The sequence below is a fragment of the Salminus brasiliensis genome, chromosome 1, assembly GCF_030463535.1.
Source record: "Salminus brasiliensis chromosome 1, fSalBra1.hap2, whole genome shotgun sequence".
In the NCBI taxonomy this organism is placed as follows: domain Eukaryota; kingdom Metazoa; phylum Chordata; class Actinopteri; order Characiformes; family Bryconidae; genus Salminus; species Salminus brasiliensis.
The window spans coordinates 74,328,319-74,354,273 of NC_132878.1; the positions used below are offsets into that span (position 1 = coordinate 74,328,319).

A 25,955-nucleotide genomic window follows, 5' to 3' on the forward strand; every position below is an offset into this window, starting at 1 on the left:
CCACCTGCAACGCATGCACTGGCTGTTAATTAGCTGTTTAGCTGCATCCGGTGTATTGGGAGCAGGGAAAACACTAAAAACATGCGGGGCAGGATTCACTATTTTAGATGTACTAACCATACCAATGATATTCTCAGACAAATCATTTATGATGAATGGATGGTGACATATGGGCATACAGCCCACCCTTAGTTCAAAAACATGGAGCAGAAATTCCAAATCATGTTTATTTGTTCTGTTATTCTTCTCACTCAAAGACCTTATCCTGTGCAGACAAAAGCTCTCAGTCAGCCTCATCAGAACGTAATGTGTTTACGTGTGGCCTGTTGGTATGATAAGCTATCACGCCATAATGTCAGCTCCAAAGTATTTGTTACAGAAACAGAATAAATGCTGTGTGAGAGACGATAAGATGTAGCTGACAAATAAATAGGGGGGTTGCTGAATGAGTTATTGGCATTATGAGCTAGTAACTGTGTAATCAGAGAGCAGCTTGATGTATTTATTATCTAAAATGTGAGTAAATCATGGTTGGCGTGATGTCATTGGGCAGGAATATGCATTAACTCATTCTGTTTGGCAGATGAATGGATAAATACTATGTTTCTGTGCGGTTACTTGTTTGTAATAGTGTATTATGCACACATTTCTCATGTACAAGCTGTGTTTTGGACAATATTAATGTAACCACAAGATGGCAGTGTTGCATATTTGAGTGTAACAACATTCAGACTGTAAAATAATAAAATAAAGAGAATAATAATAATATAGATCATTTTTTTTGGTCAGTATACGTAAATGGCTTAAATATGGCGTCAGAAAATGCTTACTGTATGCCTTGGCTTTGCTGGATATGCTTTTTGTCTCCACTCATTGAAGTTTATTAATTGCCTGTGCGGTGGAGACGTCTAGCTTTTGCGCCGTTTAGATGTGTGTCATGCTTCTCTCCCGCCCGGTCCCATCTTTCATGTCTGTCTGCATCTGATCTCAATCATACTTTTACAGCCATATGCTACAGGCGCAAGGCTCTGGGGCGGCATACTTCTGCAGAGGGGCACCGTGCATTCAAATCTGACGCATAATTATAGCAATAGACCGAAATATTGTTTTTATTACAAAGCCAAACAAAATGCACTTTTTTTATTTCCCACTTCACATCAAAGCGGTGTGTATAGGGACTAACCGCAGCACTCAAGTGTCGCGCTTTTCCCCCTTAATGAAAGCCAAATGCCAAGAGTAAAGAAGGCAGAACACACCAGGCCTTCATAATGCCTTTGCACTTCTTATTTGCTCCTAAAATAAAACAAAAAGGTGGTGAACTTTACTGGTCATCATGAAAATTAGCATGTTACTCCTCCTGGTCACCTTCCTCGTGGCTCATCTATTGATGCACAGTTTGTGTTAGCCATCCTCTTTCCCTTCATCAGTGGTCACACTACAGTGCCACTCTTAGCTGGATTATGGTGCACCACCAATGATCTTGTGGTCAGAAATGATGACCAATGATGATGGGGGTAGAGGGGAGCTGATAAACTGTACTCTGACAAATGGGCTATAGTCTTTAACTGTCACTACACTTTGCTGTGTAGTGAATCTATCACTTATTTATACTGAAATAAACACTTGATGGTGATTGAGGGTGAGCAATGTGGCAGAGATACATGGTTCAGGGTTTTTTAGTTCCAGCGTCCAGCACCAGCGTCCAGTTTGGTGAGTTCCCTGGTTACAGATCAGTCACCACACTGTGCTGCACATCTGCCTTTAAGGGCAAAGACAAAGCACCTGCAATCTTATAGATGGATTGTAGTCTTACATGGTTCCTTACAAAACCTTTTCTTCATCAAACATCTGGGAATCCAAAAACTGATCTAAGCTCAGGCCTCATCAGCCCATGCCATCACTTTCAGTGTTATGTAAAAGCCATAGACTGACCCCAAATCAGCATTGTTACTCTTAGATGAATGTAATCAACAAAGACTCTTTGGTTGTTTTTTTTTTCTCATGCCCAGCAGGAGGGGCAGTGGTGGCTTAAAGGTTAGAGCTCAGGGCTATTGATGACAGGGTTGTGGGTTCGATACCTGGGCTCGGCAAGCTGCCACTGTCAGGCCCTTGAGCAAGGCCCTTCACCCTCTCTGCTCCCTCAGCGCTGAAGTTGGCTGCCCACCGCTTTAGGTGTGTGTGTGTGTGTGTGTGTGTGTGTGTGTGTGCTCACTGCCCCTAGTTCACTTGTATGTGTGTGTTCACCACCACAGATGGGTCAAATGCAGAGGACACATTCTTCTGTACAAAATACAGTGACAAAAAATGCACCTTTACTTTTTTAGTGTAAAATAGCTAACCTATCTTTGTGTGAGGACTAGACCCTGTTTTCCTATGTTTCTGCGTAGATTATGCAGCTTCTAGTAACTGGGTGTTGTTGATGTTGATTACAGACTCTCTATCAAGGGTATCAAACTGTATCCACAAAGGGCTGGTGTGAGTCCACTTGTTCAATCAATTGTCGAGTCTTCAAACAATTGAGATCATGTGCTTCTGCTTGGCTGGAATGAAAATCTGCAGTCACTCCGGCCCTTCACGGATACGGCGTGACACCCCTGGTCCAAAATGTATTGTAAAGTATTGCATAGAATTGATATCATGATCGTCATATCTCAAATGATCATATTGGCCACACTTATCGGAGTGATTATTGAATTATAAGCTTCATAACACCTACCACTCTCCTTTACTCCTAAATAAAAGAAAAAGTGGTCAGCTCTGGACCAATGATGACTGGGGTCAATTGGTCTAAAAGATGGCAGTATTGCACACGATTTGTATCAATCATTTATCACGAGTCATTACATTGCAGACCCCTATGTGTGTGTGACGCTTGAACTGTAAGCTTCAGCATTTTCCATTCTGTACATTCATTGCTAATTATGTTTTTTGTCCTTCATAGCTCCATGTGTGTGTACTCAATGTGTGTTCAGTGTGTATTCAGTGCTGGCTGAATGAATGTTCCTCACTGTGTGCTGTCTCCATAAAGCAGTTACAGGACGGCCTGTCTGTCTGCCTGACTCTCATTAAGGAACATGGAAAGTTTAGTGTGATCTCACACGGCTGGTGCAGTGTGTGTTTCGGGCGTTGTGTGTGTGTGATTACACACTGGAATCCTCCCCGTCTCTCTGGGCTTTGTTAGAACAGCATCGCTCACATAGTTTCCACCTCAGACTGGAAGCCCCACCGCTCATTTCATTCAATCTGACTGAATACATCAAGAGTGATTTACACTCGCGCACATACACACACACACACACACACGCCCAAATGCCTTGCTCTGAAAGGACAGATCTTTGCACATATATACACACACACACATATATACAAACTTGCACAAATTTACTCACACAAATACACACACCCACAAGCATAAACACATACACCATGATATACACATTCATAGATCCTCTCAGATACACACAGGTACAGCCGTGTTGTCATATCGATGTGCTGTTGTTGTGCACTTCAGCGTAAAGCTGGGTGCTCTGCGTCTTTGCAGTGCAGTGGAATTCTCCGTGGGCTGCTGGTTGCTAAAGCAGAGATATGGACAATACGGGTAAACAAACAAGCACTTTCTCAATGAGTCGTGTAGGAGGGGAGCAGTGTGTCTTTTTATTCGCAGTGTGCACCTGGATATGACATCAAGGTCATGCTGTATTTGTGTCTGTAGTATTTCTTTTTGTTTTGTTTATTTTATGACGGTGCATGGTCTGTTGTACAGGCACCTGTGGCCTCAAGCCTCTATAATAAGATTTTAGAGATCTATTGATTGCAATATATCACCTTGTATAACTACACAAATGTCTGAACTTAATCCAGGAGAGTTTTGGAAATTGTTAGGAGGACATACGTACATATGTACAGCCATGCATGCAATTATCTAATCATTCAATCATGTGGCAGCAGTGCAATGCATGAAATCAAGAAGATATGGGCCAGCAGCCTCAAGTAATGTTCACAGCAACCATCCAACAAAACGCCTCCAAGCTGACAGAAAGGCCAATGTAACTCAGTTAACCACTCAGTACAATTGTGGTGGGCTAAAAAGGCATCTCAGAACGCACAACACAATGGACCTTGCGACAGATGGGCTACAGCACTCAGAAGACCACATTGGATTTCACTTCTATCTGCCAAGAATGGAAAGCTGAGGCTGCAGTGAGCACAAGCTCAACAAAACTGTAAAGTTGAAGACTGAAAATGTAGCCTGGTCTGATTAATCTGGATTTCTGCTGAGGCACACAGATGGTAAGGTCAGAAATTGGCCCTAACAGCATGAATCCACAGAACCAAACTGTCTTGGGTCAACAGTCCAGTCAGGTGGCGGTAGTGTAAGGATTTGGGGAATGTGTCATTGCCCTCTTTTGGGCCAGTAACACATTCCAATCAGTTATTGCTTGAAAACCACAACCTACTGAAGTACTGTTGCTGACCATGTGTATCCCTTCTTGGCCGCAATTTAGCCCTTGTCTAACAGCTACTTCCAGCATGATGATGCAGCAGGCCACAAAGCTCATTAACATGGCAATGAGTTCAGTGTATTTCAGTGGTCTTCCCAGTTACCAGATCTGAATCCATTGCAAGGTGGTAGAACGGGAGATTAAGGACATGGAAATGCTCCTGAAAAATATGCAGGAAATGCGTGATAAATATTTCCAACATCTTGTGGAAGCCATGCCATGGAGAATTCAGGCTATTTTTAGACAATGTTTGGACACCACTGGTGAAGTGAAACATTATGTAGATCTTCTAAGTGATTAAAGTAAACAAATCCTAAGCAAAATGCAGAATACACCTTTCTCTAAAGCCACTATATTTAAAAAAATGAATGATGATTCAAGCTATATTTTACTTAATATAATACTATCACTGATTGGCTTAATAACATTATTACCTGAACACATTAAACCAATCATTGGATAAAACAGATCATTGGACTGTACAGTGTTTTTTAAATCTAAAAAGATTAGATAAGACTAAAGAAAAGCTTATAAATGAGAACAGAGCAGGACACACTGTAGTTGCTGCTTACTCTTTCTAACCAGGAGAGAGAAATCCTGGCTTTTCACAAAGGACGTCACACATGCATTGTGTGTGTGTGTGTTTGTGCTCTGTGCTTGTGCATGTGTGAATTTGTCCTTTGGCTCTCATACAGCCCAGTTGGATCTGGACCATGATGATGAATGAGACATGTAATATCACCACACATACTGGTATTTCCCACTCCCCCTTCTTCCCCACACTCACACACCGACAAACACAGTACAAAAGTGCAAAGGTCTTAGGCAGTCATGAAACTGGTTTAGAATTCGGCATTTCAGCAGTGAGTGTGTTTACCTGTCAAACACTACAAAACAAACCAGTAGAATAAACCTAAATATACTTACAATAAGTAGCCAGAGTGGACTGTCAGAGGAACACAGACAGAGGGGTACAGTTAGATAAACACCACCAGAAGAGCACCACTAGAAAGACACAGTCAGAAGGACACAGTCAGAAGGACACAGAAGAGCACAGTCAGAGGAACACTACCAGAAGGGCACAGTCAGAAGGAGACGATCAGAAAAACGCAGATGAACAGTTAGAAGAGCACAGTTAGAAGAACAGTTAGAAGAACAGTCAGAGGAACACAGTTAGAAGAACAGTTAGAAGAACAGTCAGAGGAACACAGTCAGAGGAGCAGTCAGAAGAATATCACCAGAAGGGCACAGTCAGAAGGGCACAGCCAGAACACAGTAAAAAGAACAGATGAACACAATCAGATTGGTACAGTTAAATAAACACAGCAAAAATGGTACAACCAGAAAAACACAGAAGAACAGTTAGAAGAGCATGATTAGAAGAACAGTTAGAAGGGCACAGTTAGAAGAACAGTTAAAACACAGTAAAAAAAAAAAAAAGATGAACACAGTACGAAGGGTACAGTTAGATAAACACCACCAGAAAGGCACAGTCAGAAGGGCACAGTCAGAAGAACACAGTTAGAAGAAAAGTTAGAACCCAGTGAAAAGAACAGATGACCACAGTCAGAAGGGCACAGTCAGAAGAGCACAGTTAGAAGGGCACAGTTAAAAGAACACAAATAACACAAATAGTTAAGTTAATCCCAGTGGACTGTTTATTTGTGTATTTACAAAAAAACTACCTAGATAAATAGCCTTACATACTATTACATGTTCAGATAACTAGTATTTGTTAGTCCAAACATCAGCAACCAAATGATGAGCTTTGGCATCTCTGACTATGTGTCATAAAAACAGTTTTTGAGTAAAAGTATTTTTCCTTAGGGAGAGCAGCTCAACCTCCCCACAACCACAAATGTTCATGTTTGGGGACATTTGGTCCCTTAAAGGCCATAAACACTCACAAATACAATCTCTGTGCATGCATAAGCCCAAAAGCTATTGGAAAAATGCACAAGTCATATCAGCACTTCCACTTTGCCATCGTTTGGTTATGAGGATTCCCGCAAATTCAACAAATCCCTGCAGTATTGGTCGGGGTTCACAATTTTGTCCGATCATCACATTGTTTCTTTACTGAATATGTAAATATGTGCGCTTTCACAATTAAGCATGTCACATTCCAGGGAAGCCAAAGGTGCAATATAAGCAAACTTTTCATGTTTGAATGATGAATATGTAATTTAGAAGAATCCTGTAGATTTTATGAGTTTTCCATTTGGCAACAGTGAGGTGGAGTCTGCTGCCAGCAGAGAATTTTGAGGGTGAATCACACTAAAACTGTACAGTAGCAGCTCAGATGTTCACCTAAATCAAACTAAAACATTACCAGAAGATGAAGAAAAGATCAGTTGCTTTATGTTAGTGGGCAACAATAGAAGATGACAGTTAGCAACCAAGACAGACCAGCAGATACATACCTGGACTCAAGAATCAATAAAGAACACAATGATTTCTATGTACTGTTTAATGGAGCTGAGCTTCTGTCTGAATTCATTTGCAAATGGCAATTCTTGGGGTGCAAGCATTTTGCGTCATTATGGAGCCAAAGGAGCAGTGTTTTTTAGACTGCCTTTTTTTTTTTTACAATATATATATATATATATATATATATATAATATATGTGGGGAGAGCTGTGTAATCATTTAGTTCATTCAGCAACTATGTAAATGCCAGTCATGTGCAATTATCCCTTTATTTTAGTCTGTGCACCAGAAATGTCATGTTAAAAGGTCTCTCAGTACTCTTAGGAACAATGCCACTGGACCCCACTGCAGGGGTTTGGTTTCTAAACTTGTCATCTTTTTCACTGCCCATGGGTTTTTACGTCTGACTGTATTTAGCGTATTATGATGAGTGTGCCTTTAATGGTGTTTTTCAAAGGATGTAGCAGGGTAGTATGTAATCTGGGACAAATGTAAGTGGAGCATCTGATATCTAAGCTAAGGTGCCACAGCTATCAAGATTGTGTCAGTTCCCTTCAGATTGCCTGTCTGCACATCTATGTGTGTGAACGCACCTCCGTGTCTGGCTGACGAGAAACAGATATTCGCCAGCAGTTGCTGCTCTGGGTGACGTGACTGAGCCTTTCAGAGCAATGTAGTTGGATCCTGGGTTGAAAAAAGGTTATAAAATTCACAGCATAACATCCTTAAAGTTATTCAGTCATTTTATTTGAAGCACTTAGCAGCTTCAAAGTGAGATAACGTTGTGCTGTTGACTGCCTGCCTTTACACATCGCCATAAAACTGTGGTTGATTGAAACCATTCAAACACACTCTTTTTTTTGAGACCTTGATTTGTTCATTTTGAGTCTGTTGCTTTGCATGTTCTTGATTCTCAGAGGTACACTTCAATTTCTGTGACAGAAGCTACAGGAGTGGCCTGGGTTCGTGGCTTGATCCCTGCCCGGGTCTCTATCTGTGAGAAAGTTGGTTTATCTTTTGGTGGGTTTCCTCTTGGTATTCAGGTTTCCTATTACCTCCCAAAAACAAGCCAGTAGACTAAATTGCTAAATTCCCCCTGTGTGTGTGTCAAGTGCCCTGGTGTGTGTGACTGGTTCCCTGTCAATTGGGAGTTCCTGCCTTTGCCCTATGATTAGGGTAGGCTCTGGACCCGCCATGACCCTGAGCAGGAAGAGGCAGATTAGAATTTAAATGAATGAATATTGCTGAGAAATGCGACACTAGCCGCTAGTGGGTCTGTCATATGTTCTCTGAAACCATGAGTCATTGTGTTACACAGAAATATACATGGCGGACATGCAGGGCTGTATTTGGAGCCTTTACACTCCAGTGGAACTGTTCATTACAGTTGATAAGGCATTTCCCACAGGGCCTCTCTCCAAACAGCCCACTCAGACAGAGAGACGGGATGAGAGAGGAGTTCCAGCGTTGAGTGAGGGAAGAGCAGTTTCTCAGTGGATGGATGTCTCGAGTTAATCCTGCCATTTGTCACGCTTTATTCTTCTCTAAGGTGCACGTCCATCTTTCCCTTCACACACTATGGGGGTAACACAATAGCAGCATGAGAATTACTGCAGTGGGTTTAGTGTAACCTGTGTGCCTGCGGGCAGGGATGGGGGTTCTGGACATATACTTCCTTGTTTTAATTCTTGTCTTGCTGTCCCTCATTGTCAAAGTCTAAACTTTTACCAGCGACCCTGGCGTGGTATTGTGTGTGTGTGTGTGATATAGCCGGTATAAGTGCATCACACTCTTGCACAGCAGAGTTGGGGGTTTACACTTTAGGGGTCACTGCTGGGTTGAGAGTGAGTCCAACATCCGAAGAGATCCTGCCAACAGTGGTCCTGTGGTGAGAAAGGGTTATCTATCACAGTCAGCAAGGTGGAGCTACACAGGTTTAGGTTAGGTATCCAAAAAAATCTATATGAGCCAAACATGGCTTCTAAATTCTCATTATTAGTGTTGTTAGTAAACTCTTGACTCATCTGAACTGACTCATCTGAATGGACTCATCTGCCTTTCTGAAGGCCATGTTTGACTCTACCTGATCACACATACTTTTGTCAGGCGATGTGCTGAGGCCCAGGCCCTAAACCCTGCAGAAGAACAGCTGCAAAGTAAAGAGAAGCAGGAGATTCTTCATTTTTACTCCCTGCTGTTCTTGAATGCTGTAATTGCTGCCAGAGCTGAACTCTTTCAGCACCAGCTGACAGTGAACAGAAGAAACTAGTCTGTCATGTTATGAGAATATGTCCAGTGTCAAGAGGATGGTATGGCTTTCCTCATACTTTCTCTTATAATGCTGGGCAAGATGGTGGGATCATTCCGTATTTCAAGGAATGGTTTGGTGAAAAATTCAGTTTACACATTTTTGCTCCTGAAGTTAGCTTAGAAAACAGGGAGACTCCTGCAGACTGACTGAAGGGGTGATTATAATGATAATGGAAGCTACAGGTATAAACAACACCATTAATAGCTTTTGGCTGATGCTCTGACGCTCCAGATGTACTTGCATGGGAATCATGTTACACAGACAGGTGAATGTAGTGTTGGGAGCCCAAGAACTCTTATTGGTATACTGTGATGTGCTGGTCTGGGTAGAGAATTAAACCCTAGTTTGCCACATAAAGGGCAGTGTTGTTGTCCACTACACTACACCACTTCTACTTCTAGTTCATACTTTATACTCACTTTATATTACAAGTATATCATCAACTTTTTGTTTTCTGAGATCATTTCACTACACTATCACAGAAAAAACAACCCATTACAAGCTTGCTTGCCAGCGTTTATTATTATAGCCGTTAAGCCCAGTTTTGTCACTGAGTGTCTGCCAGATGTCCTCGTGATAAACTAATCCCATCCCTGTAAGACTTGCCTTTTCTCCTTTGTCTTTTTCTGTAATCTTTGCTCTTTGTTGGCGTTCTGGGTCTTTCCTCTTTGCTGTGGTCAGGATGTAGCCTCTTTTCTCCATCTGCGCTCTTCCTGGCCATGTTGTCATCTCCGTAACCATACAGCTGTGGGCTAATCTCGATCTCACTTCTAATTTCACTATGAAAGCAGGGCTGTGTATGTGTCTCTGAATGTGTGCGTGTGTGTGTATGTGTAGTTCTTGAGGAGGTGGGTCAGGATGTGTGTTGTGGCTCTCCTCATCTCTTCCTCTACACACACATGCACACACACACAGCTGAGAGCTCTTATCCCATGCGTCTTTCCCGTGAACAGCGAGCAATTACAAACCTTCTGGATGTTTTTAGTGTGAGTTGATCTTGCCTGCACTGATCTGTCACCGATCCCGGATCAGCTTCAGTTCCCCAGGCCTCGCATTAATCACTGTAAAGCAGGTGCTGAAACTGTAATCCGATCAGTGACATCTGCCAACACTTGCCCTGCCCTTTGTTTCCACTTTGTCTCCTTTGAGACTGTTTTTACCTGGCTTGACCTTCTACGCCAAAGCACGCTGTCAAAGCAGATGTGCTAAAATCAACACGCAGTGTGTGCACCTTCAACCAGTGTAATATCTTGTTAAACACATGCAGTGTTGAAAAGTAAGATGTTCAAATGTTGACTGATACACATTACAATTAGAAGACACACACACACACACACACACACAAGCTAGTGAATAGGGCAGTGAGAACACACACCCAAAGCAATGGGCAGCACCTGGGGAGCAATTGGGGGTTAGGTGCCTTGCTCAAGTTCATATGGAGGGAGGAGTAAGCATTGTGCCTTCACCCCCCCCCCCCCCTCCTTCCAGGAGATTGAACTGGTGACCTTTGAGTCCTAGCTCCCTTTTTCTAGTCTGCTTCCATGGCCTAAAAGTGTTAAATACATATCTTTTAGTCATAACTTAGTCATAATAGCAAAAGACTGTCAGTAGTTTTATCAACTGAAATTATTTTAGTGCATAGACAACAGATGGTGTTTTGGGATATTTTATTCTATCATCATTCTTCACTTATTCTATCGCATAAGTGTATCATTGCGATTATACCCATTTTATTACTGATATTTATGATTAGAATCTCAGGCAACGAAGACATAAAAACTAACTAAAAGGAAAGTTTCCTTACATGTGTGAAGAAAAACAGCACTGATATGAATGCAAGCACTGCTGCATTTAAATTCGGAGGAAGGGTCATACATCTCTCTGTTCTTCACCTCCAATTAAAATGTTGCTCTGCTGTTTAAATTCGTTTTCAAGTTTTCTGCCTCAACAAAGTCTAACAGTAGAAATATTTTAATAGCAACTAAATTAATTTTTTATGTATTTTTTTAGACTGGCATGAAAATAAATAATTAGAGAATAATTATTAGAAGAATAAATAAGTCCTACAACTTAGGGCCACTTAAAGCCACAACATCCTAACCATGGCAGACATCCATATGACCCCAGTGTCCTTTTTTTTGACCCTCTGTAACTAAATATCAATATTTATGTATAAACTGATGCTCTTCCTGCTCAACCACTCCTGATTTACCTTACCAGTCAGTTGCCTGGTTTAGTAGGTCTATTATCAATAGAGAAATCAGCAAACTGTACTAGACTCCGTCCCCCTTTGACCACCTCTGCCTTAGGGGCACTATGTAATGCTTACCTGTTCCCTTTCTCTCAACAATAATACAAAACAAGCACACACCAATAACTGTTCATGTGGTGCCGCATGTAAATAAGCAGTTGCTGACACTTTTTTCCCACTTTAGGGACTGTTTTTTAAATGATTTAAATCATAGTGCTCTACTGCCTTTATATGCTCTATTTATTATTTCAGATACTGCTTAAAATGTAATTTTCTTACACATTAATCACATTCTTAGTGTGACTCTCCGTCACACAAAATTAACACATTCAGGTGAGTTAATATATTTGCAACAAAACTGATTTTATATTTGATTCCAAACTTTTGAACATTGTATATATGCTACGCTTTCCTTTTTTTTGCAGTGTGCCATGATCATTTTGACACTCCTCCAAATCAATTAACAGATTCGGACCCTTCTCTCTTTCTCACTGTCTCTCTCAGAGGATCTGGATGATCTGCGGATGGAAGGGGTCACTGGCCTGGTGCCGTCCGGCAGTAAGTTTAGCCAGGGCCGCAGCTCATACTGCCCAGAGCCTCAGGCCAAAGTTACGCTCAACATCTGCTCAAGGTGTGCAAGGTAAATATTTACCCACAAACCCACTGACCTGTCCAAACAGACCTGCTACTCCAGCCAAGCCTAATCTCTCACCACTGGAGCCCACTGCCGTGTGTGTGTGAGTGTGTATTGGTTACATGTGTTTGTATGCGTATGTAAATAACACATATACTTTATCCAGTATGAATCGGCCAGTCAGATCCCGACAAATTTCATTACACACCCTCCTCTGATAAAATCAATCTGGTTTCAATAGTCCATAACCCTGTAGACCCCAGCACAATTCTCGAACACTCTTTTAGATTCCTGACTGTTTTCAGAGATATAGGCGTCTAAAACACAAATTGATTAAATAATTGGTTTATTACAGAAGCAGGAAAAAGTTCATTTCATTTTAAAGGATAGTTCCACCTGTCTTAATATGAGCTTGAAACCAACACAGAGCAGCATAGGACTAAAGAGAGAACTGTAATAGGTACTGGAATTCAAACTTCTATTCTACTGGTACAGAAGTCCTTGTAGTTACTAAATGATAAGCCTTATTGTGTCATAAGCCTTTCTGTGTTAAGGGGTTAAACAGTAAGAGCTAACCAACATTTACACAATTAGCACAATATCTGTTTTGGCTTTTAATAAAATAAAAAAAAAACACAAACACAAAAAAGATAAATGACATTCTCCTCTCTCACCCAAGCTGAGGGGTTATGTCTAGCTGAGATTACAGGCTAGCTAACCAGTTCACATGATTCATACAGGCTAAGAACATCCTCTATAGACTGGTACACACTGGTATCACATACTGAAATATCTTAGTTATCAATTTATCAATACTGAGCAAAATTTAGTTTTAAATAAATTGTTTGTTGAATGTTTTGAGCCGAATAACCCCCAAGAAAAGTGCTGGGTGCCCAGCTCCAAGAGTGATGGAGAGTGGAGAGAGCACCAGCTATTTACCTGTAGAGAGCATGGCCAATTGTGCTCTCTGAGACCCCGGCCACTTATGGCAAAGTGGCTTGACTTGGGATTTAAACTTGGAACCCCTGGGCCTTAGTGGTAGCGCATTAGACCACTGAACCACTCAGAGCTAAGAGCTAATACTAAGCAAACTTTATGCACCCATACCAGTTTTTTTTGCTTGATGTGGAAAGGGGACGTGCCATGTACTTAGTAAAGCATCTAAAATGACATAAAAACAGTGTATCTTTTTACAGTGCTTTCTGACACACCTCAGCAAGACAGTCTCACTAAACCCTGTGAACAAAGTCCTCATTATAGTGTGTATCAGCACATCACAGATCTGACTAACTGTCTCCTGGTGGAGGTAACGGAGTGCATTCTAGCCTTTATCTCCAGACTGAGCAGCTTTTAGACAGGAACGCCTATCTAAAGTGCATTCCAGATCTACTCCTGTTCAGAAGAACGACACACACGCTGATGAAGTCTCTCTCTGACCCAGATAGGCATCCAGCGTGGACCGTGACAAAACCCGGATATAAGCTACTGAATTTAAATGTGATAATCTCTGCGCGACTGCATTCAGCATCCTGCCGAACTCGTGGAGGAAAGCATAAGCGTCTCCTCAAGCAGATAACAGCCAGTGTGTGACCAAACAATTAGTGCTATGAATTATACATATATGATTATAGTATCTACACACAAAACACTTTCATTACTGTGAGCTCTGATAATGTATCATTTACATAAAACAATGGTGTTATGAATTGGTACTGGTAATATTCTCTACACATAAATGATTATGCTTGGCATTAGAGAAGGGCCCTATGTGCTTTTCTGCACATATGATGCATATTCTGTTTTGTGAAATTGTCCTTAAATTTCATGGTATATTAATCTGCAGTATAGTCCACCCCTACTAGGGATTGTGATAGTACCCCCTACACCTCCTAAACTAATAACAAAATAGTGCTAGGACTCCAGTCAAAAAATCTATTTTGGCATCATTTGGCTGAAATTCAGACCATTTGAAGTACATTATTTATAAAACATTATTCTGAGGCAATTTGTGCCCCTGGGATTGTGGAAAGGGGGTAGGGGCATTAGACCTAGGTAGAACTATAAGAGACAAAATGAGAAAAAAATTTCAGAAAATCACATTGTCTGACTTTTAAAGAATTTACTTGCAAATAATGGTGGAAAATAAGTATTTGGTCAATAACAAAAGTTCATCTCAATACTTTGTTATATATCCTTTGTTGGGAATGACAGAGGTCAAACGTTTTCTGTAAGTCTTCACAAGGTTGGCACACACCGTTGCTGGTATGTTGGCCCATTCCTCCATGCAGATCTCCTCTAGAGCAGAGATGTTTTGGGGCTGTCGGCAGGCAACACAGACTTTCAACTCCCTTCAAAGGTTTTCTATGGGGTTGAAATCTGGAGACTGGCTAGTCCACTCCAGGACCTTGAAATGCTTCTTACGAAGCCACTCCTTTGTTGCCCTGGCAGTGTGCTTGGGATCATTGTCATGCTGAAAAACCCAGCCACGTTTCATCTTCAATGCCCTTGCTGATGGAAGGAGGTTTGCACTCAAAATCTCACAATACATGGCCCCATTCATTCTTTCACGTACACGGACCAGTCGTCCTAGTCCCTTTGCAGAGAAACAGCCCCAAAGCATGATGTTGCCACCCCCATGCTTCACAGTTGGTATGGTGTTCTTTGGATGCAACTCAGCATTCACTCTCCTCCCTACACAACGTGTTGTGTTTGTACCAAACAGGACATTCTCCCAATACTCTTCCGGAACATCCAAATGCTCTCTAGCAAACTTCAGACGTGCCCGGATATGTACTGGTTTAAGCAGGGGAACACGTCTGGCACTGCTGCCCCCTGGCAGCGTAGTGTGTTACTGACGGTAGCCTTTGTAACGTTGGTCCCAGCTTTCTACAGGTCCCCCCGTGTGGTTCTGGGATTTTTGCTCACCGTTCTTGTGATCATTTTGACTCCACGGGCTGAGATCTTGTATGGAGCCCCTGATCGAGGGAGATTAGCAGTGGTCTTGTAGGTCTCCCATTTTCTGATTATAGCTCCCACAGTAGATTTCTTCACACCAAGCTGCCTATTGCAGATTCAGTCTTCCCAGCCTGGTGCAGGTCTACAATTTTGTTTCTGGTGTCCTTCGACAGCTCTTTGGTCTTCACCATAGTGGAGTTTGGAGTGTGACTGTTTGAGGTTGTGGGCAGGTGTCTTTTATACTGTTAACGAGTTTAAACAGGTGCCATTAATACAGGTAATGAGTGAAGGACAGAGAAGCCTCTTAAAGAAGAAGTTACAGGTCTGTGACAGCCAGAAATCTTGCTTGTTTGTAGGTGACCAAATACTTATTTTCCACCATTATTTGCAAATAAATTCTTTAAAAATCAGACAATGTGATTTTCTGAATTTTTCTTTCTCATTTTGTCTCTCATAGTTGAGATCTACCTATGATGTCAATTACAGGCCTCTCTCATCTTTTTTTAAGTGGGAGAACTTGCACAATTTGTGACTGACTAAATTCTTTTTTCCCCACTGTATATATGTATATATATATATAGAAGTTAGTGCTGAGTTAGAGGATACACCCAGACCCCTATCACTGATTGAAGTTTGATGGCAAATGATAGAACCTCACAAAGAGGCAACTGTACTGAAATTGTCACACCCTTAATTAAGAGTGGTTCACTTTAAGACACTCATACCAGACTGAGCAGAGTGTTTGCAATATGAGTTGACATTTCAGTTCAGAATTTTTTCAACCTTAATTACAACACATCCCTGTTGGCTGTAATGGGAATACAGCTTGTGTAACATTATTCAGGCTTTACGAGTCTGACAAGGACACAACAAAGTTAGCCAAATGTATGTCAGAGTATCAGAGCTGAAACTGATAGATGATGAGAAAGCAGGTCCTCCTCATTTCTTCTTCTAGTGTATCCTGACACAAACAGACAAGAGCTGACATGAGGATCGGCCTCTGTGAGCATAGAGAAGAAAAAAAGCCAGAAAGCCTCAACAGTGTACACTCCAGATGTGTTTACAGATCTGCAGTAGAAGTTATAGAGATGACTGGGTCTCCTTCTATCTCTTGCTTTCTCTTCCCTTCCCTTCTCTTGCTCATTCATTCACACACACACACACACACACACACACACAGACTCTCATGCTCTCTCTGGGCATGTGACTACTTGGTGGACGCAAGCAGCATTCCTCACATTCTCCCCCACACACACTGAGACCCTTTTGTCTGCCTGTGGAAGGATGGGTGTCATCCAGTGTGGGCTGCAACCTTAGTCATGTACATGTTTTAAGCTGTAATGCTGTCACTTACTGTCCTAATCCTTGGGGCTCCCATATCTAAATGGTTTTGGTCATTGGTCATGGCCTGAATATTTGGTAACATGCTATTTTACAGCGCTTGCATTACAGTGTAGGGAGAAATGTAATTACAGTGAATTCATTACAATGAAGAGTAATCATGTAACTACATGGTTCGGAACACAGGAACAAGAGCTATTATATAATATAATTTATTTGTGAGAATAAATATTGGAATTCCACAACTTCCACACCACTTCTCTCAGTTCCAGAACTTGATACATTTGTGTAATTACATCCAAATTACAAAACTTGTTTTATTTCTGTAATTATATATCAGATTTCCACAACTTCTTGTGAAAGCAAATTTATAGCACTTTTTGCAGTTTCACAAAGTTTCACATGTAATTTGTGTAATTACATATTCTGCAGTTTGGCATTCTGCAGTTTGTTACATTTGTGCATCTACACATTAAATTTCCACAACTTATTGCAAGTGCAAATGTACAGCACTCTTTGCAACTAAACAGCTTGATACATTTGTGTAATTACATCAAAATTACATAACTTGTTTATTTTTTGTAATTACATATCAGAACTTCACAGCTTAATAAATTGGTGTGATACATTTGTTGGATTTCCACAACTTTTGTCATTTTTGCAATTACATATTGTAATTCCACAACTTTTTGTGAATGCAAATTTGTTTATAATTTACTTTTTGTAGTTCCAAAACATGTTGTGTGTAATTACAAATCAGAATTTCACTACTTGTTGCTCTTGTACTTGTGCACATTTATAGCACTCTTCGCAATTCCAAATATTTTTTGATGTACATATTGTACATATTGTAATTCAACAATTGGGATTCTACAACCAATTACCTTTGAATACTTACATATTCGAATTCCATTTTTCCATATTTGTGTAATGACTGAAACTCTACAACTTGTTACATTTGCACTATAACATATTCGAATTCTACAACTTATGTTTGTGCAATTACATATTGGAATTTACAACTTGTTTTTTACTAAATAGATTGTTACCAAATATTCCATCTCTGCATATGCTCTATACTGTGGACATCCATCGGGACCATCTGCAAAAAAAAACAGCTTATTTTGAGTTCACATGGTTGTAGAGTTGCAAGCATGAACATGTTTACATACTACCAATTCAGTCTTCCAAAGGATCCTCACAGTAGTTTAAATGAAGATATTATACATTGACAAAATGAATATGTAGATTATGTGCTCTGTATACATGGCCTGGGCTAAACTATACATAATACAGAAAAGTGGGAACTGGTTTTGTGAATATGGAGACCACAAGTGGTCCCAGTAGATCGTAATGCTCTGTCCTGTTTAAGCCAAGGCTTTAGTGCACCCTCCTATTAGACAAGACTCTATGATTTATTGTTTGTAGTTGATCCTCATATCTGAAATGTCACCTCAGGATGATAAAGGAGGTAACTAACATGCTGCTGAAAATAGTTAGGCTGAAAATAGAGCACAATCCCTGGTTTCCTCTCTAAAATCAACACCAGACACTATTCTCCACATGGAACTGAGTAACAATGACTACAGTAAGTACAAATGGCTGTCAGTAGCATATGCAAGAGCTTATAGGGCTGAATAGGAGAATGTTGAATGAATGCAGCTTTGCACTGTTGTAACGCTTGAGTAAAATACTGTAAAATGTTGGTTTCTACATGTTCTACATGAAGTTTTGTTTAAATTTACACAGACTGGCCAGATTATTAGAAACACCTCCCTTATAGCTCCACTTTGCTGGTGTACAGTTGTACAGACTGTTGTCCATCTGTTGATGCACAGTATTGGTCGCCATCCACTAGCTCTTTATCCCTCTTGGCTGGATATGTTTGGTTAATGAACCAACTCTCAACCTAGCAAAAAAAGAGAAAGGGGTTTATTAGGGGTTTCTAATAAAGTGGTAAGTGAGTGTAAGTACAAGGTAGGGGTTTCTAATAAAGTGGCCAGTGAGTGGACGTACAAGGTAGGGGTTTCTAATAAAGTGGCCAGTGAGTGGACGTACAAGGTAGGGGTTTCTTATAAAGTGGCCAGTGAGTAGATGTACAGGGTATGGGGTTTCTAATAAAGTGGCCAGTGAGTGGACGTACAAGGTAGGGGTTTCTAATAAAGTGGCCAGTGAGTAGATGTACAAGGTAGGGGTTTCTAATAAAGTGGCCAGTGAGTGGACGTACAAGGTAGGGGTTTCTAATAAAGTGGCCAGTGAGTGGACGTACAAGGTAGGGGTTTCTTATAAAGTGGCCAGTGAGTAGATGTACAAGGTAGGGGTTTCTAATAAAGTGGGTAGAGAGTGGACGTACAAGGTAGGGGTTTCTTATAAAGTGGCCAGTGAGTAGATGTACATGGTAGGGGTTTCTAATAAAGTGGGTAGAGAGCAAAAGTACAAGGTAGAGGTTTCTAATAAAGTGGCCAGTGAGTGGACGTACAAGGTAGGGGTTTCTAATAAAGTGGCCAGTGAGTAGATGTACAGGGTAGGGGTTTCTAATAAAGTGGGTAGAAAGTGGACGTACATGGTAGGGGTTTCTAATAAAGTGGCCAGTGAGTGGACATACAAGGTAGGGGTTTCTAATAAAGTGGGTAGAGAGTAAAAGTACAAGGTAGGGGTTTCTAATAAAGTGGCCAGTGAGTAGATGTACAAGGTAGGGGTTTCTAATAAAGTGGCCAGTGAGTAGATGTACAAGGTAGGGGTTTCTAATAAAGTGGCCAGTGAGTAGATGTACAAGGTAGGGGTTTCTAATAAAGTGGCCAGTGAGTGGACGTACAAGGTAGGGGTTTCTAATAAAGTGGCCAGTGAGTGGACGTACAAGGTAGGGGTTTCTTATAAAGTGGCCAGTGAGTAGATGTACATGGTAGGGGTTTCTAATAAAGTGGGTAGAGAGCAAAAGTACAAGGTAGAGGTTTCTAATAAAGTGGCCAGTGAGTGGATGTACAAGGTAGGGGTTTCTAATAAAGTGGCCAGTGAGTAGATGTACAGGGTAGGGGTTTCTAATAAAGTGGGTAGAAAGTGGACGTACATGGTAGGGGTTTCTAATAAAGTGGCCAGTGAGTGGACATACAAGGTAGGGGTTTCTAATAAAGTGGGTAGAGAGTAAAAGTACAAGGTAGGGGTTTCTAATAAAGTGGCCAGTGAGTAGACATACAAGGTAGGGGTTTCTAATAAAGTGGGTAGAGAGCAAAAGTACAAGGTAGGGGTTTCTAATAAAGTGGCCAGTGAGTGGACGTACAAGGTAGGGGTTTCTAATAAAGTGGCCAGTGAGTAGACATACAAGGTAGGGGTTTCTAATAAAGTGGGTAGAGAGCAAAAGTACAAGGTAGGGGTTTCTAATAAAGTGGCCAGTGAGTGGACGTACAAGGTAGGGGTTTCTAATAAAGTGGCCAGTGAGTAGATGTACACGGTACGAGTTTCTAATAAAGTGGCCAGTGAGTGGACGTACAAGGTACAGGTTTCTAATAAAGTGGCCAGTGAGTGGACGTACAAGGTAGGGGTTTCTAATGAAGTGGCCAGTGAGTGGACGTACAAGGTAGGGGTTTGTAATGAAGTAGCAATTGAATGTAAATACAATGTATGTTTTTCTAATAAAGTTTCTTAGAAAGTGACCACAAAGTGGAAATACAGGGTAGGGGGTTTTATTAAAATGACCATTGAGTGGATGCACAAGATAGGGGTTTTCAATAAAGTGGCCAGATAGTGTAAGTACAATGTGGAGGTTTCTAGTAAAGTGGTCAGTGAGTACAAGTATAGGGAATCCTTTAGCCCAGTCTGCTCTGTGTCTGTGGTCTGTCCTGGTCTTTTTATACACAATCTGAGCCTCTTAGTGTGGTTACAGTTGAAAAGCCAGCCTAGCTTAGCGATAGCTACTTGCAACAAATGCTAATCCCTCTCCACAACACTCCAGAGGCCATACTGGTTAAACACTAGCTCTCCCAGTTAGATGCATCATTACATAAATGACTCTGGTCATTGCAAGTGAGGTTTATTTGAAGCAGGCCTGCTCTAGGCTTTTCAGTGGTTTTTTAGCAAATCATGCATTAAAGACTCAGAGAGAGCGAGAGAGAGAGAAAGAGAGAGCATAGACATAGAAAGAGAACAGCCAGTGTTTTTGAGTTTGTCACAGAAGATCATGGCAGAACGGAGAGCCCGGAGCTTAATGGCTATAAAAATGGTGGGTTGAGCTGTAAAACGCGAGGAGCTTTGCTTTTGTCCTTGTTCTTAATAGCTTGCCATGATTGCATACTGGGAAAAGCATGCAATGATGGCGTGGAGATATGCAAAAGGAACAAGGCCTATCATTAGCTAAGTGTGGCGTTTCGTGATTTACTGAAGTGAACTGCATCCAAATAACAGTTTAAGAGCATCACATTGTTGAGGAATAAGGTATGCAGATACCCATGCTGTAGGACCGTTTTTCGAGATCAGTCTTCATTGGAAATTTGCCTGGTAATTTACAGGGTTATAATTGGCCTTTCTTGCTTAGACAGCCTGGTATGATTTAGCATCCACACTTTGCTCTTAAACTACCTCCTTTTAACGTCTTGTTGATGACAAGTCATGTCACCCTAAGGGAATGCAATGCTGTCTTTAAACCCTGTCTTACCTAACGTGTCATCTGCAGTCCATTCAGTTTTAACTTTGCTGTATTTAACTAATTAAAATCCTCCCTCAGTGATTTAAGTAGTGTGTGCAGTGTGTAAGTTTCATATCCATGTTGATCATAGTAAAATAGATCTGTATATATGTATATATATATATATATATGAGACATAAGTATGATAATGGATTGTGTATATTTTAAATGTGTATAATTGATGCAAATGATACCCCTTCTAATAAATGCATTCAGCTACAGCTGTGCAAATGTACACACTCACACACACACACAGCTTGTCTAGTCCCTGTAGGGAAGTCCCAATAGAACAGGACTCTCTGGAGTACAAACATAAATCTAATGACATCATGCTTAATGCCAGGTATGGTCTAGAAGGGTTAAAATGGTGCTCCATCCAATACGTTTGGGGTGAGTTGGGGAGTTGGGGATGAGGTGGGGTGGTGACTATCCAACATCCTGGCCTCATTAACGCTCTTGTTGCTGAATGCAATCAAACCCTCACAGTAATACTCCAGAATCCAGTAAAGGCCTTCCCCAAACAGTAGAGATCCTACTCCAGTAGAGAGCTACTCCAACAAATGCAGGATAAACTGTTTAATACCCTTGATTTCAGAAGAGACTATGAAAGAGCAAGTGTCCCAATACTTTTGTCTATATAGTGTATGTTGGAATAGTCGGTTTAGTCAATGAGTGAAAAAGCTTGTCTGATATGAGTACGAAATCTTTAAGGGCTGTGAAATTGGTGATAATTCTATGGATTGTGTGGATAGTTATCACATCTTTACAATCCCTGTGTGTTCCCCTCATTCTCCCCACCCCCTGATGGCCATATCTCTATACCCAGGCATGATGATGATGGCTGATAAGAAAAAAATGGCCTACCTGGGCTGTGTCTCAGCACCTTTTATGAATGGAGACACACTGTCTCCTCTCTTTCATCCAGGCGAGGTATTGGGGCGGAAAATCGAGATGAGATTTCACTCCCGGTTGACTCGGCACAGCAAATATGATATTATTAGCACTGTTATCTCTGCCATGCATCAGAACTTTTGGGTGAAACAGAAGCCTTTGGTTGGTGCCATCTATTGAGTCTGTTTTGTTTGGGTTTTGAAGGCTGCAGGGGAACAGTCTCACGCCAGGAGGAGGCGACGAGGAGCCAGCACCCAAAGTTCCAGAGCAAGCCGTGCCCGAAGTTACGTGTAAGCGTAGCTCTTCTATTCTACCTCCTCTTCTCACTGACATCTTCATATTAGAGAGGAATGCATTAAGCGGGGTACAGTGTCACATTCTAAAGCCTTCTGAAAGGCAATGGACGCTTGGTAATTTGTTTTTGTGTAGCAGTCACTCAATGCTATTGAACAGACACTCCAGCCCACAGGGTGCTTAACGTGATCTGACTGCTGAAGCTGGAGCTGTTTGTTCAAGCCACGCAACAAATCAGATCATTTCATTAGTGATCGCTCATCTTCAAAGCAATAGATCAGTCTCAGACAAGTTTGCGGTTTGAAATTTGCCTCTTTAGTTCTGCACTGAGGTTAACTAGGGCTAATGAGCTAACAAGTATTTGTAGCTAACAAGTATTTGACCAGCTTAGCTCTTAACCAACATAGTATATGTTTTTCCTTAGCTGGTATACAAGCATGATCATCCTGACCAAGCAAGACAACCAGTATGACCAAGCTGGACCACGCTGGTTGACCAGCATAACCTGCAAGACCATGCTGGTCAGCAAGCATGACATACTAACTACACAGTGATTGATCTTTTAACCACCTTGACCATCCAAGTCCAGCTTAAACCACCTGAAACCAGTTACCGGGAAACCTGCTGTAAACCTCCATGACTTTTCTGAGCTACATTAGCCACATAGCTTCAGTGTAAAAGTAAAGAAGCAAACTCGAGACATCAAACATGACTTATATGTGTGTGTATATATATATATGTGTGTGTGGTATATATATTTTATTCATGTATGCAAATGATGTACATCAATTTTTAGTGTGGATGTTTGTGTGTTTTGCTTCTGGAACAGGTCCATTGCCTGCAGTGACAGAGTCTCTGACTGCAGCTGAGCTAGAGCTCCAGAGCATCTCTCAAGTTACATCCCAGGTAAGCCATCCTGCCTCAGTCCATGCTATCGCTTTTCTGCCTTCACTCATGTCTCCTCCATCTTCTCCATTGTGCGTGCTGTCAGAAAGACAGTTAAAACCACTTATATCACTCTCTCACATAGAAATACCCCGGACCTGAGTGGGCTGTTTATCTCCAAGCTTGTCAGCCTTGGGGATAGCTTACCTCTCTAAACAATGCATAAAGACTCTCATGGTGTGAGAGCAGCGCAGTCTTTGTTATTGGGGAAACATCAGGTAGAGCAATGTGGTTAGATGTAGCCTTGGCCAGACAGGAGCCGTGATTTGTGACTTTTGCTGCGAGTATCGTTTTGTGGAAGAAAAGGGGTGTACAGTTACATATGTACACACTGTAATGAAGTTGACACGGAGGTCATAGTGGATAACAGCACTGTAGCAAGGCCTATTCAATCACATCTGTCAAAAGAAATTGTGTTCGACCAGTGCTTTTTCAGTCCTTGCCTGAGAGTCTGACTGCTTTGGGCATTTTGGTGTTTTCACCCGATTCAGCTCTGAAGCGCACACATTTAACCCTTAGGATCGTTAGGATCTTTCATGCCACTGTATCATAACCTACATATATATTATTTTCACAATAGTTCCTTAATACTTATACAGTATACATGAGCAAAAAGATGCGCTGTATAGCTGTATAGGTTGAATATTCTTTTCAGTTTTTACTGGTTTAAATCTGCTTCCGGTGGAGTTATGCAGCGCCAAGTAAAATAGATCAGTGTGTAAAACCTGCGCTTTCTGTGAGCCAGTTTATTGCTGCATGAAAGATGTACAGGGCTTTCATCCTTCTCTTGGCATAACAATCCATTTATTGGTACACAAAAAGCTGCTCTATATGTACACCGCTCAAAAAAATAAAGGGAACACTTAAACAACACAATATAACTCAAAGTAAATCAAACTTCTGTGAAATCAAACTGTCCACTTAGGAAGCAACACTGATTGACAATCCATTTCACATGCTGTTGTGCAAATGGAATAGACAACAGGTGGAAATTATTGGCAATTAGCAAGACACACTCAATAAAGGAGTGGTTCTGCAGGTGGGGACCACAGACCACTTCTCAGTACCTATGCTTTCTGGCTGATGTTTTGATCACTTTTGAATGTTGGTGGTGCTTTCACACTCGTGGTAGCATGAAACAGACTCTACAACCCACACAAGTGACTCAGGTAGTGCAATGCGAGCTGTGGCAAGAAGGTTTGCTGTGTCTGTCAGTACACCAGGAGACGTGGAGGAGGCCGTAGGAGGGCAACAACCCAGCAGCAGGACCGCTACCTCCGCCTTTGTGCAAGGAGAAACAGGAGGAGCACTGCCAGAGCCCTGCAAAATGACCTCCAGCAGGCCACAAATGTGCATGTGTCTGCACAAACGGTTAGAAACCGACTCCATGAGGATGGTATGAGGGCCCGATGTCCACAGATGGGGGTTGTGCTCACAGCCCAACTCCGTGCAGGACGCTTGGCATTTGCCAGAGAACACAAGGATTGGCAAATTCGCCACTGTGTGGCGCCCTGTGCTCTTCACAGATGAAAGCAGGTTTACACTGAGCACATGTGATAGACGTGACAGAGTCTGGAGACACCGTGGAGAGCGATCTGCTGCCTGCAACATCCTTCGGCATGACCGGTTTGGCAGTGGGTCAGTAATGGTGTGGGGTGGCATTTCTTTGGAGGGCCATGTGCTCGCCAGAGGTAGCCTGACTGCCATTAGGTACCGAGATGAGATCCTCAGACCCCTTGTGAGACCATATGCTGGTGCGGTTGGCCCTGGGTTCCTCCTAATGCAGGACAATGCTAGATCTCATGTGGCTGGAGTGTGTCAGCATTTCCTGCAAGATGAAGGCATTGAAGCTATGGACTGGCCCGCCTGTTCCCCAGACCTGAATCCGATTGAGCACATCTGGGACGTCATGTCTCGCTCCATCCACCAATGTCACGTTGCACCACAGACTGTCCAGGAGTTGGCTGATTCTTTAGTCCAGGTCTGGGAGGAGATCCTCATCAGGAGCATGCCCAGGTGTTGTAGGGAGGTCATACAGGCACGTGGAGGCCATGCACACACAGTACTGAGCCTCATTTTGACTTGTTTTACAGACATTACATCAAAGTTGGATCAGCCTGTAGTGTGTTTTTCCACTTTAATTTTGTGTGTGACTCCAAATCCAGGCCTCCATTGGTTAATAAATTTGATTTCCATTGATGGTTTTTTGTGTGATTTTGTTGTCAGCACATTCAACTTTGTACAGAACAAAGTATTCAATGAGAATATTTCATTCATTCAGATCTAGGATGTGTTATTTGAGTGTTCCCTTTATTTTGTTCCCTTTATTTCCCTTTATTTATTTATTTTAGTGTATATATATATATATATATATATATATATATGGTCATGCCAGGTTCTGTTACAAGAGTCCCAGACAAATTTCCAGTATCACTTTACATGGATGGTTCATTATAGATGCCTCATAGATGCTCACCTGACATTCAACTAACATTCAACTGAATGTGCATTAAGTGCAACTGAACACTAAGTTGAATGTAAATGATTTTCTATGGAAAGCTAACTCCTAACTCCACCTAACCCTAAACTTTATTTTAAATCTAACCCTGAACCTAATCTTAACCATTCCATGGACTCAACCCTAAATCCTAACCCTAATCCTAACCTTAACCCAAACTTGTAATCTAACACTAAACCGAACCTGAACATTACTTTTGAATCAAC

General features: G+C 41.5%; 1 protein-coding gene across 1 annotated transcript in view; it reads left to right on the forward strand.

Moving 5' to 3' along the window:
• Positions 1-25,955, forward strand: part of c1h8orf34 (chromosome 1 C8orf34 homolog) — a 131,055-nt gene that overhangs the window by 67,654 nt on the left and 37,446 nt on the right. Inside the window, exons 8-10 of the mRNA XM_072657527.1 lie at positions 11,998-12,133; positions 22,197-22,282; positions 23,116-23,192. Of these exons, the coding sequence (XP_072513628.1) occupies positions 11,998-12,133; positions 22,197-22,282; positions 23,116-23,192 (299 nt within the window). The remainder of the gene's footprint in view (positions 1-11,997; positions 12,134-22,196; positions 22,283-23,115; positions 23,193-25,955) is intronic.